Here is a 21,682-nt window from a genome sequence, read left to right on the forward strand (position 1 = left end):
AAGTTAGTGGGAACTTAGACCAGGGCAGGACAGTAGATGTGGTCTACTTAGATTTTGCAAAGGCCTTTGATACAGTGCCACACAAGAGGTTGGTTTACAAAATAATGGAACTGGGTCTAGGAATCAAAATTTGTACTTGGATCGAAAACTGGTTAGAGAATAGGGAACAGAGAGTTGTGATAAATGGAACATTTTCTAATTGGTCAAAGGTCTTAAGTGGAGTACCTCAAGGTTCCGTGCTGGGACCACTCCTTTTTAATATATTTATTAATGACCTTGGTGATGGTTTAGAGAGTAAAGTTTCTATTTTTGCAGATGACACTAAACTCTGTAAAGTAATAAAATCAGAGCAAGATGTAGCTTCTCTACAGAGGGACTTAAATAAACTGGAGGATTGGGCGGCCAAATGGAATATGAGGTTTAACACAGATAAATGTATGGTTATGCATTCAGGGATCAAAAACAAGAACGCAATCTATAAATTAAATGGAATTAATTTAGGAGAATCTATAATGGAAAAGGATTTGGGAGTGCTCGTAGACAGTAGACTTAGCAATAGTGCTCAATGTCAAGCAGCAGCTGAAAGGGCAAACAAAGTATTGGCATGCATTAAAAGGGGCATAGATGCAAGGGAAGACAGTGTAATTTTGCCACTGTATAAATCGTTGGTAAGACCTCATCTTGAATATGCAATACAGTTCTGGGCACCACTCTATAAAAAAAGATAATTTGGAACTAGAAAGGGTTCAGAGAAGGGCGACAAAATTGATAAAGGGTATGGAGTCATTAAGTTATGAGGAAAGGTTAGCCAGTTTAGGCATGTTTACTTTAGAAAAGAGGCGTCTAAGGGGAGATATGATTACTATGTACAAATACATTAGGGGTCAATACGGAGAGCTTTCATGGGAACTTTTTACCCCAAGGACCATACACAGGACACGTGGTCATTCCCTAAGGTTAGAGGAGAGGAAATTTCACAACCAGCAAAGGAAGGGGTTCTTTACAGTAAGGGCAGTCAAGATATGGAATTCATTGCCAGGGAAGGTTGTGATGGCAGATTCAATAGATATGTTTAAGAAAGGGTTAGACAAATTTTTAGCGGAAAGGTGTATCCAGGGATACGACCGTTAATTTAAAATAAAGGATAGTAGTGGATATAGGGTAAAAATTGGATTGCAATATTGAGTCTGGGGGGATTTTCAAAATTGAAACAGATTGGCGGTTGCTTACTCTGGATTAATTTCAAATATAAGTGCAGGATCGCAGAAGATCCAAAATAGGTTGAACTTGATGGACTGGTGTCTTTTTTCAACCTCATCAACTATGTAATTATGTAACTATGTGCTGCCGCACAGCAGTGGAATGCCGTCAAAGGAGGTGCAGCCATATCTTTGGGGACGTGACTTGCATCACTGGGGGTGTACCAAGCAGCAACAATCTAGTGTACCTAGTAGCCACAACCTAGCAGCTGTCACTTTTGTCCCTCCATCATCACCTCTGTGCCCCTTCATAATTTTTTGGGAACAATTTGTTTCCCCTTTTTCATAGTGTGACATTGTGCATCCGTTAGTTCGCTTACCTTCTATATTGCTTTCTTCTCTTCTGTTTTCTTCTGTTTTCTTTCTTGCCCCATCGCGCACGCTGCTCCTCTCCTCTCCTCTGAGTCTTCAGTGAATATGTCATCGGGCATGATGATGATGATGTCACGCCCGACATTTAGTGGAATGTAGCTGAGCATGAAGGAGGAGAGGAGGCTGCCTGGGGCCGCTGCAGTTGTGATTTATGTTTATTTATTTTTTCCTCCCTTGGACATAATAATTTTTTTTCTTTGCTGGCAACTCCACCACCCGCCGGGCCCCCTGGTGACTGCTGGGCCCTAGGCATGTGTCTAGGTTGCGTAGTGGTAAATCCGGCCCTAATCACCACAATGGACTCTAGCCAGAGAGTACAGGTTTGATTGGGACGGTACACCTGTCAAACCGTATCGCAGGTGTCCTAAGGCAAGCTCAGGGAGGACAGAAACCTCCTGTGGAGCAGAAGTGGCTGATTGGATTCCATCAGTATTTTTCTAGATTTAATCATTCACAGAACCTGTACAATTTTAATGAATCAGACATTAAAGGGATGGTTTGGCAACTCTGGCTCTATATACCTGTCAATATTATAGCCATGTATTTCCGTACACATTGGCATGTTTATTTGGTTCTCTGTGTGATTATTCTTGGTGACATAGTTAATAGCTTTAATATAAACATCTAAAGAGATGGATGGCAATCCCATAAATGATAGTAGGCCAAAAGCAGTGAAAAAAACAATTCTTAATTTTCCCTGCCAGCCTAAAAGTACACCATGGGTTAGATTGACTAAGAATCGAATTTGGTGGCGGTTTGAAACCACCGCCTATCACCTGCGGTTTAGTGGTCCAAACCTCCGCATTTACTATAGGGCTGCTTGAAGCTTCAATTTAAAATGACTGGTGATGTGTGGCGGATTGAAAAAGCTAAACCCCTGGCAGTTTGGATGAAACCACCATCAAAAGCGCCATCCAAAAGACAGTACAGGACAGTTCTAAATCCTGCTTCAGAAGGCTTGATAGCTCAAACATGCTATTTTGCCATTCAGAACATAAGAGAAAGCACCACTGACATTTAAATTATTTTGGTAATCATTATGTATTGATTAAGGGGCAAAATGAATTTAATATTAACTTATGAGGGGAAAAAAATTCAATACATTTAGGGTATAAAATTATTTAATTATTATATTATTCGGACAATATGTTATGATAAATTGTGCAACATAAATAATTATATCCACTATTAACAATCAGTTAATAATATTATATATTTACATTTCCCACATAATATAATGCTATAATTTTGTCCCCTTAAAAAAATCTATATAAAAAAAAAAACCCTCATAAGTTAATATTAAAATCATTTTTTCCCATAATCAATAAATAATGATTTCCCAAATATTTAAAATGTCAATGGTGCTTTCTCTAATGTTCTGAATGGCAAAAAATAGCTGAAACAAGATGCTGTTTGCTCAATCTCGCCATTAACATTTCATTTTGGATGTTTGGATGGTTGTTTTGCAGCGGTTTTGAAAACCCCAGGTTAGTAAATCTGGTGGTTTGTATGTTTATCATTGTTAAAATCACCATGGCAGTTTGTAAAGTGGTGGTTTTGGAAAAAGTCATTTCTAGCCGTTTTAACGGCGGTTTGGACTTTCAAAACCTCCGGAAAAATCACCGAAAAGCAACGGTTTGAGCAAACTACCCTTTAGTAAATCTATCCCTAGGTTTCCTTTTTTTCGGTTTGCATTGTATGTAAGCCACCTAAATTAGGGACTGTATTTTGTATCAGCTACCAATATTGGGGTTTGTATTGTAATCAAGCCCTGATAATCTGAGGTCTCCACTGTATTATAGCCACCAAATTTGCAGTCTGCACTGCATGATAACCAACAGAATAAATGTGAATATTGCTACTAGTCACCAAAATGGTATTTGTATTGGATGCTAGTCAAAAGTATGGGCTGTGGTTAAAGTATATAGGTATACAGGTTATGTGGCTCACTGAATTCTGTCTCTATTTTAACCAGTGGAAATTTAGAAGTGGCGGTATGAAAAATATAAGTGAATAGAATTTGATAGTTCAATTTTTATTTTATTTTTTAAACACTTGTTCCCTCCCTTCCCAAATCATTTCCCCCTCCCCACAAATCTGCATTCCCAACCATCCTCATTTACTACTTGTGTTTTATCTGTGATACAACTCTCCTATCCTTCTGTTTCTGCGGTATCTCTTCTATACCTTGAAACTTCTCGGACATGGCACCTGGTAAGATTTGTTAAGAATCTAGGGAAGATGTGCATCAATTGAATAATTGTGAAGATACCGGGTTTAATGGCCCAATTCTACCCACTTCACACTGGCTGGCCACCTAGGGGTGCCTTATTATCCAGGGAAGCCTACCCAGTATCTTCTAGGATTTGTATAGTCACTCAGGCAAATGCAGTTAGAAAAGTACAGCAGTACATTTATTATAATAAAAACAACACTAGAATATTATATACAAGCAATACATAAATACCAGGCAGGTTTACCACATCATCTATCCCTTACCCCACTAGCTTAAGGAGTTGCAGTCACCTGGCTATCCTTACTTGATGACCCATGGATCTGCCGATGTATATCACTGGTAGAGAACGGCAACCTCAAAAACCAGTCACCCTGCAGCATCGAGCCATCAATTCCATCAATAGCCATCAATTCCCAGAATGAGTATCCCCTCCTTCTGGAGTTGCTCCTTATATCTAGGGTCAAATTTCCATAGTGTTTTCCCATCCCTGGGCAAACCCCTGGGCCTCTCCATCATAAATATTGGTAAGTGCTGCACTGGGGTGTTGAAGGGGAAGTGGAGATCAGCTGTTATTCCACACTGGCTCCCCTGTGGTTTCCCAAACAGAATGTCGCAGGTAGTCCTGTGGAGGACAATGGGTACTAATTGGTCTTCCCCACCTCAAAATATCAGATAAAAGTTAACTCCTCCTGAAATTAACCCCTTACACTACTTTGTGAAGTCACATGGTCCTCAGCTGTTCCATGCTTCCTGTAGAGAAAGAAGGGGGAGAATGAAGGTATCTACACCCCCTCACATGTATCCTGGAAGTGTGAATGGGATCCGTGTATGTAATGTGAATGTGGCACTGCACTGCTGGGGGAGGGGCGCGATCCCAGTCACACTAGGGGGAGTGTATTCGTAGCCACACTGCTTGGAGTGGGGTGATAGGATTTGCTCTAATGCGGCTACACTCAGGGCCATCTTAACAACATTATGGGCCCCCGGGCAAAGCAGTGCACCGGGGCCCCTAGATATAGATATATAGATGTATACAGATACAGATATAGATATAGATATACAGATGTATACAGATACAGATACAGATATAGATATAGATATAGATATAGATATATATAGAGATAAAGATAGATAGATGTACTTGCTCAGTGACTCTTTAAGGTTTTTTTTGCAGGTTTTTTTCTTATGCAGTATTATTTATTCTCATTAAGAGCCGTGCCTATGGGGCCCCCTTGCCCCTGGGGCCCCCGGGCAGCTGCCCATCGTGCCCAATGGAAAAGTTGGCCCTGGCTACACTGCTAGGCCACATTCCATGATGTGGAGGGGGATGCAGGGGTAGTGAATACATCAGGTGGTCCTGATGGTGATATAAGAACATGGAGAAAGGGAGGGTGAAGGGAAAGGAGGATGACTGATCAGTCCTTTTGGAAGCAGTGGCGGTATGGTATACCGTTATATACCGGCCCATTTCGACCACTGATCTTAACTAGATTTAATTAGCCACGGAACCTGTGCAATTCAAAAGTTTGAGACGTTGGTTGGCAACCCTGGCTCTGCATATTAGCCATCATTATAGTCATGCTTTTTAGAGCACACTACCACTTCTCTTTAGTTCTCAGTGTTTATTCTGTGAATGGTTGTCATAGGTAATAGTTTTAATGTACATTTTAATAAATAGTTAGGACATCCATCTGTTTCTGTGCTGGATCTCATCTTGTCAACAACAGGCTCTAGCAAGAAAACAAATATATAACAAAAGTTTTAACTTGTTCTTGTTTTGTATTATTTATGTACTGCGCATAGCACGTAGCAGACTAATGGTGTCAGTACACAGGTTTCTTAAAATCCCTTTCAATGAAAATAGGAGTTTGAACGAAGAGACTAATAAAACAAAATACTGTGCAGAATATCTTCAACTTGGTTTGATTACTAAACTTCAACAGGCATGGAATCTATTATCTAAAACTTAGGACTTTTGGTTTTATATACAATTTATATTTTTGTAATTTGCAGCACTATGCCTAAAATGTAATACATTACATAAAGTACCCATACTGCCACTGGTAGTCCCATAAAGTTGAATTGAGTTGTGTAGCATAATACATAATCCTCTCTACACAGCTGCATATGGTGTAATCTGCAACAATGAAAATAAGCACAGGAGCATTACTGCAACAAAATACCCTATGTAATCCTCCTTTATAAATATAAATGACCAGATCCTTCACTTATAGGGCCTGATTCATTAAGGAAAGTAAGGTAAAAAAAAGGAGTACATTTTCTCCTGGACAAAGGATGTATATTAGTTTATTGTTTTGCACATAAATAAAGCACTGGCTGTTTTTTTTATATAGCACACAAATATTTCATAGCTTTAATTTTACGCTGAAATTTCAAGTTGATCTAGGACGTCCCCTACCCCAACTATAAATCTGCCATCACATTTTAAATTTACCTCCCCTTCCAATGCAACATGGTTTTCCCAAAGTAAAAAAGTTACTCATTTGTATTGCTTTACTTTCCTTAATGAATCAGACCCATAGAGTACAATGCAACAATTTTATGTAAGATATATGACAAAGATATACAGATGGTGAAGAGTTTATTGTAGCACCAATAATGCTACACAGAGGATATGTAGTCATTTATCTCATCACTGTCCCATTGAACCTTTCAATCTAAACTCCCTGACACACCCCTATACACAAGCACAGACTTGGCCCTATAATGTCAGAAGCCAATTAACCTACCAGCATGTTTTTGGGTTGTGGGAGGAAATTGGAGCACCTGGAGGAAATTGAGGCAAACACGGGGAGAATATACAAACTCCACACAGATAGGGCCGTTATTGGCATCGAACGCATGAACCCAGCATTGCATAAAGCACCGTGAACACAAGATGACTACAATTCTTCTGACAAGTCTATTATTAATTTAAATGTGAATAGTTCAGAATATTCAAGTAAATTTCATTAAAACGAGTTCTGCTATATCTGTAATACTCTTACATAAGAAGTGGTACAATCAGTGGTCGAAGTGGACATTTTGAAGTGGTGGTTTGATAAATGTAATGGGAATGTAAGTGAATGGAATTTTATAGTTTTACAAGTTAACCCGTGCATGATACTCATGCATTCTAGTCAAATCAAGCTACTTAAGGTGTTAAAAAGGTTCTTGTCATGCATTTGGGCCTAGACCAGGCCTCCTCAGGGGAAGAGCGTTACTTCCCGACGCAAGCGTCCTTTTTTAACGTGGTTTTGTTCACTGTCATCCCCGGCAACCACCAACCACACCCAACTGTCACTTCTCCTTCAAGAAATATATAGGTCAGTGTATAACTCTGCCCAGCAGGTGGCGCTGCAGCTTGGTTTTTTTTTTTCCACACACGCCACTAGGCATTTATATAGTAGATAATGAAGGCAGTCGGGATGTGGCAGTATGGCATAGCACCGTATATACCCGCACATTACATGCTCATGCAGAAATAAAATATGTCACTAGAAGCACATTTAAAAGAGCCATTATATTAGGGTAAATTCCATAGAGGATTATTATCAATTAATACAGCCTAAATCTGTGAGAAAATATAAAAATATAAAAGCAAAACTTACAAATAGAGCAATACCTTGATGTAGTATGTCCTACAAGTAAAATTTGTATGACTGTTAACTAAATCCCATGTACATATAAACTGAGCACAATATATTTACACAGTTGCCTGTTTTCAGCTCTATGTTCATATGAGTTTTGCTCCAGTTTTCTCCCATTGGCCAAAGACATGCAGGTAGGTTAGTTGGTTTTTGACTCAAATAAGTGTGTGAGTTTATCTGTGGTAAGGGAATTAGATTGTGAGCTCCACTGGGGTACGGACTGAGGTGATTGATCTTATTCTGTGATTATACAGCACTCTTGAACATGTGCCTATATAAAGGATTATAATAATTAGCTAACCTGTTCCCCTGCTCTCAAAGGAAATTCATCTTGGCATCCAGTGAGCACTTTCTGCATCACAATGTTTCTATTTTAATGACATTAAAACCCCAGAGTTGTGGAAAAGTGATTGGCATCATGTTTTACTGAGCAGCTTAAGTATAACTAGGTATAGAGTAATTTCCAGGTATCAAAACAGCCCTATGGTTTAGCGCAGTTAACACTTTGTTCTGTTTTTAGCCTTCTGTAATAGTTAACATAAGTACTTTCTCACACATAACATTCCATTTCTATGAATATTATATGTATGAGATTTTATAATTAGTCAGCCAACCTTGTACATAGGTTGTTTATATATACATTGCTGTTCTGCAGGCCTGCCACCACAATGTTCCTCTCAGTGGTTCTGTGTCTCTCTGCGGTGACTCTATCTATGGCTCCTCCACCACCTGACAACGGTAGACGCAGTTCCGAGAAGTTCCGAACACATGAGAGCATCTCCTACGAGAATGTAGACCTCGATAATTATGACCCAAGTCTGGATAACTATGGCGATTCTATTGACCTGAACAACTATGAAGATGTATATTACTCTGAACCTGGGCCTGAGGTGAGAGTAAAATCCTGCCACTGGGAAAGACATTATTTGACATTGTTTGCAGAAGTATATGCATGTATTATAGACAGATGGACATATAGACAAACAGGCAACTAAATGGGTAGTGTATTCATAATTAATTGTTATAGATAAATGTATAGATCAAGATAGATGTACAGCAGATAGACTGACAAGTAGATATGGATCATTAGATGGGGAGATGGAAAGAGGGATAAAATCCTCGCTTGAGATGCCTCTGATCCTGCATCTTGCAGCAGGTTTGTCAGAATACTTGTTTCTCGGATACTGATGAGAGAAGAAGAGTGGAGGAAGGGTGGTGAAGGGGGGGTTCTGAAAGATCTCTCAGGGCTGAGCTTTCATCAGAGCCTGTTTGTGAGCATCTGCCATGACAGACGGATCAGGGCAAGAAGCTACAAGCCAGAGAGAGCAGAGACCTGTCACAGGCAAATGAATTCAGGGAATGGGGAAATGCACATGAAAGAGACAGAGAAAAACAACAAACAGAGAGGAAAGGGAGAACGGAAGAGTGTGTTAAATGAGTATGTAACAGGAGAGACATATGAAATGGCAATTTACGAAGTGTATGACAGATGTGCATGAGAGAGACATGGGAGTAGAGTATTTTACAGGAGCACAGTATCATTGAAATGGTGTTAATATACAAAATACGATAACTGCACATAAAAGGATAGATATAGAGCAATGTGGGTAACTGCTTTTGGGTCTGTCCTTTCTAGCATACTAGGGGTTCCTGAATTGTGGATCAGATTGCTAGGTTTGCCTCAGGATAGCTGATTTGTTGTTTTTTAACTTATGAGAAGCAAGAGGGTGAAAAAAGAGAAATATCTTTTTGAGAAGGGTGAAAGAGTGTAAGGCAAATCCAATGGTGATGTGTTATGCTTTCAAAACACCTAAGCAGTCAGCGGTTTTGTCAAAACTGCCAGAAAAACAACCAGAAAAAAGACAAGATTTTTCTACAGCTGCTTCTGATAGGGTAGATAGCTCAAGTAGCATGTGACTTGGGGGCAATCATTATTTATTAATTAAGGAGGCAAAATTAATGTATAATTAACTTATGGGGCAATTATTATTAATTACTTAATTTTTCATTATATTAAGGGGCAAAATAATATAACAGAATGAAAAATTACATTTTTCCTCATAAGTTAATTATAAATTAATTTTGCCACCTGAATCAATAAAAAAAATCATACGCCAATGGTGTATCCTCTTATGTTCTGAATAGTAAGATAGCTCACATAGTATGCTCACCTCTCACAACTGTTTTTTTTTTTTCTGGTATTTTCTCCAGAGATTTGTCAAACCGCAGCTTAATAAATATGCACTCTTAAGCTAAAAATCAGGATGGTAATGTGTAATGTGGCGCTTTCTTAAATTGTGGTTTTCAAGAGATTTTCTAGTGGTTTGGCCTTTGGTAATTCTACTGGTTTTTAACAAACCGTCTTTTACTAGGTTTAGCCCTAAAACTTTTACCGGACAGAAACAAAAGCAGTGACACATGCAGGCTGTATAAGGCTATACCTCAAGGTGGCAGAATAACAAGGAATACAAAAGAACAAAGCAATATTTCTAATATCATCATCATCATCATCATCAACATTTATTTATATAGTGGCAGCAGATTCCGTAGCGCTTTACAATTGGCAACAAACAGTAATAAAACAATACTGGGTAATACATAGAGACAGAGAGGTAACAGGGCCTTGCTCGCAAGCTTACAATCTATGTTACAATGGTTTGATACACAAGGGTAAGTGCTACACCATATTAAATATGTGTCCAGCTAGAATGCAAAGATTACAAAGTATTTGGTGGGCTATATGCTTAGTCACACAACTATGTTGGCCAGAGGGTTGTTGTCTTGTGTTAGCTGTGTAGAGGGTGGTAATAGGGCAACCTGGGAAGATTAAGAGGGTAGTAGAGAAATATTATAAGCTTGTCTGAAGATGTGGGTTTTCAGAGAATGCTTGAAGGTTTGAAGACTAGAGGAAAGTCTTGTGGTGCGAGGTAGTGAATTTCATAAAGTGGGTGCAGCCCAAAAAAAGTCCTGTAACTGAGAATGGGAGGAAGTAATGACAGTGGAAGAGAGACGCAGATCTTGTGCAGAACGGAGGTGTCTAGTTGGGACATATTTTGAGATAAGTGAGGAGATGTATGTCCGTGCAATTTTGTTGATGGCCTTGTATGTCCGTGCAATTTTGTTGATGGCCTTGTATGTTAGTAAAATAATTTTATATTGGATTCTTTGAGAAACAGGCAACCAATGTAGAGACTGACAGAGTGACTCAGCAGACGAAAAACGATTTCCAAGGAAAATCAATCTAGCTGCTGCATGCAAAATAGATTGTAGGGGATCAAGTCTGATTTTGGGAAGACCAGTAAGGAGGGAAATACAATGGTTGATGCGGAAGATGATGAGTGCATGAATTAAAGTTTTTGCAGTGTCTTGTATGAGATATGTACATATTCTGGAAATGTTTTTTATATATATGCAGTATGATGTAAATATGAAGTTGATGTGGGCAACATACCTTTATCTACACAATTCTGTGTAATAAAACATTAACTGTTGAAATATGAATTTTGATATGTATTCTTCTTTAAGAAAGAATGAGAAGTGAGACACTTTACTACTAGAGGGGGAGATGCGGGGAGAGAGACAGAGATGAAACAGACATTCACAGACAAGAGAGAGGAAAACAGAGGGGGCGGGTGTCAGAATCCCAGAGAAGAATAATAGAAGGTGCAGTGCACAGAAAGATGAAGCATCAACAGACATGAGAGATTGTATATAAAAAGTAGCATGTTGGCAGTAACAGATTAATACAAGTTGGTTGTAGGAAGACGGTTCCTGAAGTTTGCTTTGAGGTAAGTTGACCTCAAACAAGTAGTTGAGAATAGTCTCTCACAATGTTATATGATGACCTTGCTTGCTTAGGCTGTTTGTTTCCCCATAACCACCAATGCCTTGCCTTCTATTTTACTAGTCCTTATGCCTTATATGGCAGCCATATATTTTGATCAACCACTTATTAACAGGCCACATATATAGTGACAGTGGTCATCTTCCAGCGCACCCAAAACTTATACAAGAAAGTTCTACAGATGGTGACAATAGAACAAGTAATGTTGTAATACATTTAAATAGGCTTCACCATGCTAAGAAATCAGCAAGCTAAATGACAGCAGGGCTTAACGCTGGTGGTAGCAGAAGAATTGCAGCAACAACCCTTTCCACTGTAAGGAAAAGAGAAGAAAAATGGCAATAAGCTTTTTGTCCTTTACTAAGTCTAATATGTTTCTCACAGTAATTGTGTTTCATTGTTTCTATTATCTAATATTTCCTTATGCAGAATGCTCTACAATATGTTATACCACACTCACTGCCATATCAGTATTCTGTGGTCCCATAATGACTTCAATGCCCCATAATTATCCAATTGAAATTGAATTACTGGTTATAAGCCCATTCGTGTGCAATTACCTTACAGGTTCCATTGATGCCAGAAGTGAGCCTATGAATGTGGCCAAACTCTGAACTCTGATTTTAGCATTTGGTGACCAAGCAACTGTCTGATATTAGATATTATACATGTAATGTACTTACACGGCCCTGTTTTTTTAAATACGGTTGCTCCAAAGCCATATGTTTTCATTCAGCCGAATATGTTTACGAAATATTAATCTGAACAATAGAGAACTGAATCCAAAATTATATTTAACATATTGTAATTAAGCAGGAGAAGCCTAAATAGTAAAAAGTAAATGGCTTGGAAAAAAATTATAGCACAGCAAAGGTATAAAGGGGATGCAATGTGAAGAAAAGATCAAGGGAACAGAACATTTCCTTTTTAATGTATTCAATTAAAATAGAATGGTACATAGGATGTTGTGTGGATTTTGCATGTTTCATATACATTTGGCAGAGAAGAGTGTGAGGCCACTACTTAAATCTACATTATCAGCTATGAATGACTTGGTTCTTCTGCCGTTTCTCCTGCAGCTCCATAGTTTTAGTTACAGCTCAGTCTGAAAATCGCAGCTGTATGTCTAACCACTTATAGGTGATAGTGCAGCTTTAACTTTTGCAAATTTGTGTGTGCCAAATGTATCATCATCATCATCATCAACATTTATTTATATAGCGCCAGCAAATTCCGTAGCACCCTACAATTGGGAACAAACATTGATAAAACAATACTGGATAATACAGACAGAGAGGTAAGAGAACCCTGCTCGCAAGCTTACAATCTATGGGACAATGGGAGTTAGAAACACAAGGGCATGTGCTACATCATATTGCACAATGGACCAGCTAGAATGCAAAGGTAAAAGTATTGAGTGGGGTGTGTGTGTTGCAGTGTTGGTCAGAGGGTTGTTGTCTTGCGTTAGCTGTGTAGAGGACAGGGCCGGTGCTAGGGCTCTCAGCGCCCTAGGCAAAATTTCAAACCGCCCCCCTCCCCCCCCGGCGAACACACCAAATACCCGCTTCACAGACCCTTACATACTAGACTTAGTGCTTTCATGTTTTAAAAAAAAAGGAAAAATATATAAGCCTTACCTTCTCCAGCAGTCCAGATGCAGTGCGCTGTCCAGACTCCACTGCAGACACAGGATTTCTAGAGGGGAGGTATCCAGGTGTTAGATTTCGGAAACAAAATCTTGACACAATAAGCCTATGAATTATGCACTTGTTAAAGGAAATGGACGGCTCTAACATGTCCCTTCATCACACATATGTTACTGCCTCACACCACTGCACCCCCCTCTGCCTCACACCACTGCACCCCCCTCTGCCTCACACCACTGCACCCCCCTCTGCCTCACACCACTGCACCCCCCTCTGCCTCACTTGCAAACTATAGTGTAGAAATTCTACCCCATAGTTTGCAAGTCAAATATAGAGCATGAGGGGCCAATAAAATAGTCATTTCTCCACCATAATTTGAAAATAAAATATAGACCATGAGGTGGCAAACGGTATAAAAATTACTATTTACCACCTCATGCTCTATATTTGATTTTCAAATGATGGTGGATAAAATAATTATTTTATTGGCACGTCATGCTCTATTATTGACTTGCTGCAAGTCAAAAATAGAGCATGACGTGCCAATAAACTAATTATTTTATCCACCATCATTTGAAAATCAAATATAGAGCATGAGGTGCAATTAAATAATTATTTTATCCACCATAGTTTTTAAATTGAACATAGACTATAAAGTATGACATATTAATAAAAAATCCCACCCCCAACATTTTTTGGGCTTCCACACTTGGCCTTTGGGTACCCCATTTTTTATAAAATTAAATTAATAATACCAGAAAAATAAAAGATAAAGATACTTACTGTTTGAAATGCAGGGAGGCTCTTCTGCAATGGCTGCCCACCGCTCCTCAGCTTCTTTACAATAAAGGAGAGGGGTGGAGCAGCCGTGGCATGCTGGGAAGGGAGGGGGGCGCTGGGTAGCAAACTTTATTCACACTGACAGACAGTGTGATATACTACACAGGCGCCGCGGCCGCCGGGTAGAGAGACCTGTCAGCTGATCACTGATGTCAGTGATCAGGTGTGTGACAGTGCGATGCGCTGGGCAGCCCGGGCGGACAGTGAACAAACAGCACCCAGCCGCCGCTGCACCTCTCCCACTTCTCTCCGCTGACTAGATTTTCATATCTAGTCAGCGGCAGCGGCGCCCTAGACAACTGCCTAAGGTTGCCTAATGGGGCCTGGTAGAGGATGTATATATAAATGACCTACACAACACACTCAGATTTATGTTTTTGTGTCAAATTACAGGGATCACATGACAGATAACAGTCAATTAATGAAATGAATAAAGATAACAGATAAAGCAGACCAAAACCATAATGTCAGTCAGAGGCGAAACAGTGCATTGCCGGACCACATAGCAAAATCTGGGTAGGGACCTGATAATGCTGTTCTCGCCTCTTGGTCCCCACTGCTCTGCTGTCAATAGAGCCTCTTCTGAGCATGCTCTTCTGAGAGCAGAGTGGAGTTCAAGGGGGGAGCAGGGGCCTTGGAAGGTGGGGGGGGGGGCACCTGGTATTATGCTAGGCCCCCTTAACTCCAGGTCCTGTAGCCACCACATGCTCTATTGTTACGCACCAGAGCGACTGGATTTTTCGTGATTTATGTTAATTCTCATATTATTCCCTCACAGATTGAAGTAGCTACTCTTGCTCCTAAGCGTAAAAAGATACATGTACCAACCACCCAGGAACCCAAGATTCCCACTCTTGCTCCCATTGCTACAAAGCCAGTAGAACCCGGTATCTTTGGATTAATGACAGAACAAGGTCAGTAAGATAAAAACTATAGATGTTTGCAGATTTACTAAACTGCTTCTACTAGTCCTTAATTTCATACTTGATATTTGCAGATTCTCAACTCTCTTTTGGCCCAAAAAGAGAGTTGAGAATCTATATTGTTAATAATTGTGATACTATATTGTTAATAATGGCTTTAATTAAAAAAACAAAAAAAAAAAAAAAACAAATTCATATATTTTTTTCAGATCTTAAGATATAAAGCAACAGTGTAATTTAAAAATTTAGCAATTTAAACGTGAAATGTTCACAAGTTCACAAGTAGAGCTTTGAGCTTCTGTTTGATGTTTTTAACGCTGTCAAATAAAAAATAAATAAACAATAAACCAAAATCTTCTTTGGATTGGGCAATAAAAGCTCAAAGGACAGTTTTGTCATTCCAATGCTTTAGCTGCGTCATGACTAGGGGCCTGATTCAATAAGGATCTTAACTTGAGAAACTTCTTATTTCAGTCTCTTGGACAAAACCATATTACAATGCAAGGGGTGCAAAGTAGAATTTTGTTTTGCACATGAGTTAAATACTGACTGTTTTTTTCATGTAGCACACAAATATTAACTTTAAATGTCAGTGTACAAATAAGCTATCAAGTATTTGTGTGCTACATGAAAAAATAGTCAATATTTAACTTATGTGCAAAACAAAATCCTAATTTGCACCCCTTGCATTGTAACATGGTTTTGTCCAGGAGACTGAAATAAGAAGTTTCTCAAGTTAAGATCCTTAATGAATCAGGCCCTAGATTCTTATTATTAGTATTATCATTATAATTAATATTTAGAAATAAAACGATACTGGGTATTAACAGTTAGACAAGGCGGTAAGAGGGCCCTGCTGCTGCAGCCAGTGAAAGGTTGGAAAACTGTTCCACAAAATATCCATACCATGTTTGACCCATTTCACTGGTGGAATTTGTTCTTAAGTGTTCCCAGTTCTACCCAACCACATCACACAGCAGAATGAACTGATTGTTGTCTTTCCAGCTCTATTCATAGAGGATTAATACCACAAAATGCAAATTTACAAATACTGTGTTGAATGGCATAGTACGGTGATATAAAAAGCCGAACTTGGAGATTCCTGTAAGAAATGGCCTGTTCTGCTCCAAAACCCAATTTCGCTCATTTTTAGCTGCAAACCAACATAGGACCCAATCCAAATTTAAATACAGGACCAGCAGCTAAATATTTTAAATGCTCCAAATATAATTAGATGAAGATAATGTACCTGTGGGCCTTTCCCATGTAGTAGGTCTTGACCATAAAACCTGGTTTGGCTGACACTGTTGAAGAAATGTCATCATACAGGAATTGGTCAGTGAAAAAAATCCAGTATAAAAGGACATAGGGGCCAATTTATTAATTGAAGAGGTTTTAACCCGTTAGTTATTATCTGTCATCGCAACAATGATAGATTTTTTTTTTAATGTATTTATTAAAAAAATCATCCCAGGACAGTGCGCTCAATAGGAAGCTGTCCCGGCGATTAATTTACTTACCTTAAAACTGAGGTAGTCTGTGTCTCCACTCCAGTCACTATCGCAAAGTGGCTTTGCCATAGTAACCGGAAGGGAGAGCAGTAGGGGAAAGATCTCTCAACCGCAATGCTCTCCCCATAGGGTAGAAAGGCTGACTCCATCTTCTGATGGCGTTAGTAAATGGGCTCAAGCTCTGAAAAGCTAGTCATTCTGCAGTGGGGCGATTCACTGCAATACATATCAAGGGAGCAGGAAGCATGCAATAGAAAGGCCTGCTCTCTCTGGGAGACCTACCTGGAAATCGGGAGTCTCCTGGACATTCCGAGAGAGTGGGTAAGTATGACATACAGTATGATCTGACTTGTGAGTATACCATACATACAGTATGATACAGCATTTGACAAAAAGTAAGAGTGAAATCTATCCACAAAAGTCCTTTTTTTGTCCCTGTGATAGTTCCCATTGTACTTATTTTACATTTTTCATTTCCCTCCGCCCCTCAAAAACCTGTGTCATGTTACACTACATCTCTCACTTGCACTCGATCAAGGAAGCCATTTTGTGCATGCTCACTAACAGTTGATCAACTCACTTTGTGGCTCAGTGATATCACTGGATTCTAGAGAATTGATATTCAGCATTGCAGCAAAACCCACAAAATGGCTGCCGATGCACTTAAAAAATTCCACCATATGCAAATGTTGTTCCCTTCCTGATGGAGCAAATCATAATTGTCATTGTGCGTAAATATTTAGGAAAATAATTCAATAGAATATTCAAAACAATTTGTTGAAAAACCAAAGTATGCAAACACACAATGCACTGTAACAAAACATTCAAAGAATTTGAATTCACATTTATTGAAAAAACATAATAAAAATATATTAACTATTAACGGTACTGACTACTCAAACGCTGAAGAAGGCAACATGTGAACTCCGATTGCATACTTCAGCGACCTGCAAAAAAAACGACTTACCAGGATGCAGATGACTTGATGGGACGACTCGCTCTGTTGCGGACTCTACAAAATGACGTCATCAGAAAACGCGACTTATGTTAAAGCGGCGATGGATGGACCCGCCTGTCATTAATCTCATGTAAGTATTATTTTAGGGGTTAGGGGTATTAGGGTTAGGAGTTAAGGTTAGGGTTAGGGTTAACCCTAATCCTAACCCTAACCCCTAAAATAATACTTACATGACATTAATGACAGGTGGGTCCGTCCATCGACGCTTTAACACAAGTCGCATTTTCTGATGACGTCATTTTGTAGAGTCGTCAACAGAGCGAGTCGTCTCATCAAGTCATCTGCATCCTGGTAGGTAGTATTTTTTGCAGGTTGCTCTAGTATGGAATCGGAGTCCTCATGTTGCTTTCTTTAGTGTTTGGGTAGTCAGTACCATTAAACTGACTATCACCAAAAAAATTGATGGAAATCAAGTTATTTAAAAATGTAGACTATAATAAATGCAGAGTATTGGTATGAAATATTAATACAAATGCAAAATACTTACTCGAAATTATAGAAAAACACATTGGCCAGGGTGCTTCAAAGTGTGTTTTATCCAAACCACAAATTAAATGCCTTTTTTGTGTGTGGTGTTCACATTTTTTGATCTCAAACCACACTGCTGGTTTTACATGTTGGGATCCATACAAACTATGCAATGTATCAAGCGTAGTTTTGCAAAACCACATGGAAAATCACAGGAATATAAAATATTATTAATTTATTTTCATCCTGTATCGCAAAATATGCTTAAATCGTATCTTCCTGAAATGTACACATTTTGCGTGCTTTTAAATGGACGTAATTTACACCTGCGCTTTTGCCGTGAAAAAAATGCATCCGACTCTTTGAGTCCTTTTTTAATTAAATCTTAATAATCTCGGACGGTAAATGTGCAGAAAGGCCTAAAAATATGTATAACTAATAATATTATTAAAGATGAAAAAATAATAAAAAAAGAGCATCTAGCATTGGTATAACACAATATGTATTGGATTTTGATTAATAAAACTGTACAAAAAACAATGATGTACTGCTGCAAATAGCAACCACACAGATGTCAGCTTCCATTAGTTTATGACCACTAGATTTTCATCATGGTAAAATGTTAAGAAATATCCCCCAGAGGAAAAATAGCAAAAATCCCAATATAGCAATAGTTGTCCTGGTAAGTGCAATTTAAATCATATAGGAACACCAATTGCAAAATGCCACTTTTTCGAAGTCACAGTCAAGTAAATTGATATATAGTAAGTTATAAGGAGATTTTCAAAATTAAAGAGAAATTAAATAATAGGGCTTTCAAGATTTCTTGATCATAGTAGAGAGGAAATGGGGTGGAGGAAGAACTTCCATACAGATTATATGTCATATGTTATAAGGGGTAAACAAAAACTAATGAATAACCTGCTCAATATGAATTATATTAAAATTTCTAATCCAATTAAATTGATATAATTAATCTCTATTTTTCATATGAGCATGGGGTGCTTCCTCTAGAGAAAAAAGAACATATGTAAACTAGAAAAGAAAAAGGATTCTCATTTTTTAAGGGCACTCCACTATTCGTTATATCCAACTGTATATATTAATAAAAAAAATCAATCTTTATTTGTAATAATTTAAAATGATTATACACATAATCGGTGAAATATCATTAAAATCGAATACAAAGAGTTTTGTGAATGAAAAAATAGATATAGTGTATAAATAAAAACATAATACAACAGTTTATTCACTATATCTATTTTTTCATTCATAAAACTCTTTGTATTTGATTTTAACGATATTTCGCCAATTATAATATATGCGTATAATGATTTTAAATGATTACAAATTAAGACTGATTTTTTTTATTTAATATATACCATTGAATATAACATATAGCGGAGTGCACATTGCCCTTAATCGTAATAAATTAAACAGTACAAAGAAAGAAACACTACTCTGTAATATGCTCAGGGACTGGCTGTACACAAATGGACACGAATCATACCCCCCACTCCCCCTTTAATAACCATAGGATCCATTTTGTGCACTAAACCAGTTGGCACCTAATCAATTTGCTAGGAATTAGTAACATTGCTTGATCATTATTGCCATTGTTGACTGGCCCACCGGGGACTGTGGGTTATCCCCTGATAGGCCCCGACCCTGATCGCTCCTCTCTTCGTTGGTGGGGGGAGCGGGAAACTTAAAATAAATAAAAAGAATACTCACTTGACCACGGCGCTCACCGACTCCTCTCTGCTCCATTCGCACTGAATGAGGGCGTGACGTCATCACGCCCGACGTTCAGTGAGGAGTGCCGCAGAGAGGAGTCGGGAAGAAACAGGAGTCGGGAAGAAGACAGAAAATAGAAGAGAAGAAAGAAGCCGATAGAAAAGGTAAGGGAAGGAACGGAAGCAAGAGGGAGCACGGCAGAGAGTGAAAAGGTGGAGCACGACAGAGAGTGAAAAGGGGGAGCACGACAGAGAGTGAAAAGGGGGAGCACAGACAGCATGTCAGAGAGTGAAAAGGGGGAGCACAGACAGCATGGCACAGGGTGATGAAGGGGATCAGGAGAAGGGGGGAGCAAAAGCAGCATGGCACAGGGTGATGAAGGGGGACCAGGAGAAGGGGGGACAAAAGCAGCATGGAGGGCGCAGTGTGATCATAAGGAGGCACAGCATGGTGATGAAGGGGCACAGTAATGTGTATGTGATATCACAGTGAGCTTGTGGCAATGTAATGTGTGTGTGGTAGGTGGTGGCTAAATAATGGGTGCTGTTTTGTTTGTAGGATGAAGGTGGGGCAATTTAATTTTATAGTGGGGACTATTACTTTAAGATGGGATGGTTTGAGGGCTATTGATTGAATGTGGGGCTGAGTTTGAGGAGCATGAGGTCTATTTATTAAATGTGAATATGAATTATTTAATAGCAGTGACAGTTGCAGGAAATAGGTATATTTATTATACGTAAATGTGATTAATTTATTGCAGGGGCTGTTTGGAGGGAGGGAAATAGGTTTGTTAAATGGGAATACTATTATTTTAATGTTGGGGCTGGAGAAAAGCCTAAGTATTAATTGAAGGTCCTATTGATTTAACGCTGGGGCTGGTTGGAATTTTCTAAATGTACCCATTTTTTTTCCAAATAGGGCCCACAAGATTCCAGGATCCAGACAAGCCACACCTAAAGAAACCAGCAGCCACAGGTGGTAAAAGTGACAAGAACAGGTAGGACAGTCTGTCAAATGTTCTGAGTCTAGTGGAGGCTTGGCTAACCTGTGGCACTCCAGGTCTTGTGAAACGACAAGTTCCAGTATACCCCTCCAGCAATAAGCTGCTATATAATGGCAAAGCATGATGGGGCTTGTAGTTTCACAACACCTAGAGTGCCACAGGTTAGCCAAGCTAGGTCTAGTGGGACAATTTTGGTGACTGCTCTGCCCAATCTAAGGGGCAGGTCAAGACTCTTTATATACACACTGCATTCTTTATATACTACATTATGGTGCTAGCTGTCGTTCGTGGGCTGACTACTCCCCCTCTAGTGTCTGGTCTCGCCTCTATGATGGCTGACTACACCCCTTCTGGTGGGCCCATAATGTTGCAGTCCCCCGGTGGTTCCTTCATGCCCCAGTCCGACACTGATTCTTGCCAAGCTTTAGGATCTCTCCTCCGGGAGATCCCAGAGGGGAGATCCTGTTGCTGAGTGACGTGGCACGGCCGTGTGGATTGTGTCATTAGGTCCCTGCTGCTCAAATGACATGATTTGAGGGAGAATACAGCTGGAAGCTTGGCTAGAATGATACGATTCGCTGTAAATCGCGTCATTAGGGCCCGCCCTCACAAGAGAAGTGAGCTAGATGATGGAGGTAACACTGCACTCCCGGGAAACCAGGAACTCCTACAAATTTGTGAGTCTCCTGGACATTCCGGGAAAGTAGGCAGCTATGTACTTGATCCATAGTTATGAAATGTCAAACTGTTGTAATCCTAACCTATGGATCTTCACAGCTTGATATTGATGAATAGTCAGAACATACAACAGTAAGGGTCTGATTCAATTCTTGGTGATGTGCCCGTGGACATCACCACAATGTCCGGCAGTGCACATTTATGGGTACTACGAGACCCCAACATCACAGATTTTCCTGCATACTTGTATGTGGTACGAGAAAAAAATATGCAATGTTGCATCACTGTGATGTGCTTTCACGAGCAATCCGCAGCATTCCGCTAAGGTTGGAATCGGTCCCTAAATGTCCACAGACCCATATAGGTGCATTAATAACCTCTTCTCATGAGTATATTTTCAGCATTTTACATATTGCATCATTTTTACATACTTCACATTGGTGTGGCTCTTCCATTATAGTGTATATTAAATACTGCTTTCCACACCATCACTGTGT

At 39.2% G+C, this 21,682-nt stretch overlaps 1 protein-coding gene across 1 annotated transcript in view; it reads left to right on the top strand.

The window, feature by feature from the left end:
- The window catches only part of OPTC (opticin), a 59,910-nt gene that overhangs the window by 25,909 nt on the left and 12,319 nt on the right, over positions 1 to 21,682 (top strand). Inside the window, exons 2-3 of the mRNA XM_075196043.1 lie at positions 8,173 to 8,407; positions 14,626 to 14,761. Coding sequence (XP_075052144.1) covers positions 8,186 to 8,407; positions 14,626 to 14,761 — 358 coding nt within the window. The 5' untranslated portion in view covers positions 8,173 to 8,185. The remainder of the gene's footprint in view (positions 1 to 8,172; positions 8,408 to 14,625; positions 14,762 to 21,682) is intronic.

This window comes from Mixophyes fleayi, chromosome 2, assembly GCF_038048845.1.
Source record: "Mixophyes fleayi isolate aMixFle1 chromosome 2, aMixFle1.hap1, whole genome shotgun sequence".
In the NCBI taxonomy this organism is placed as follows: Eukaryota; Metazoa; Chordata; class Amphibia; order Anura; family Limnodynastidae; genus Mixophyes; species Mixophyes fleayi.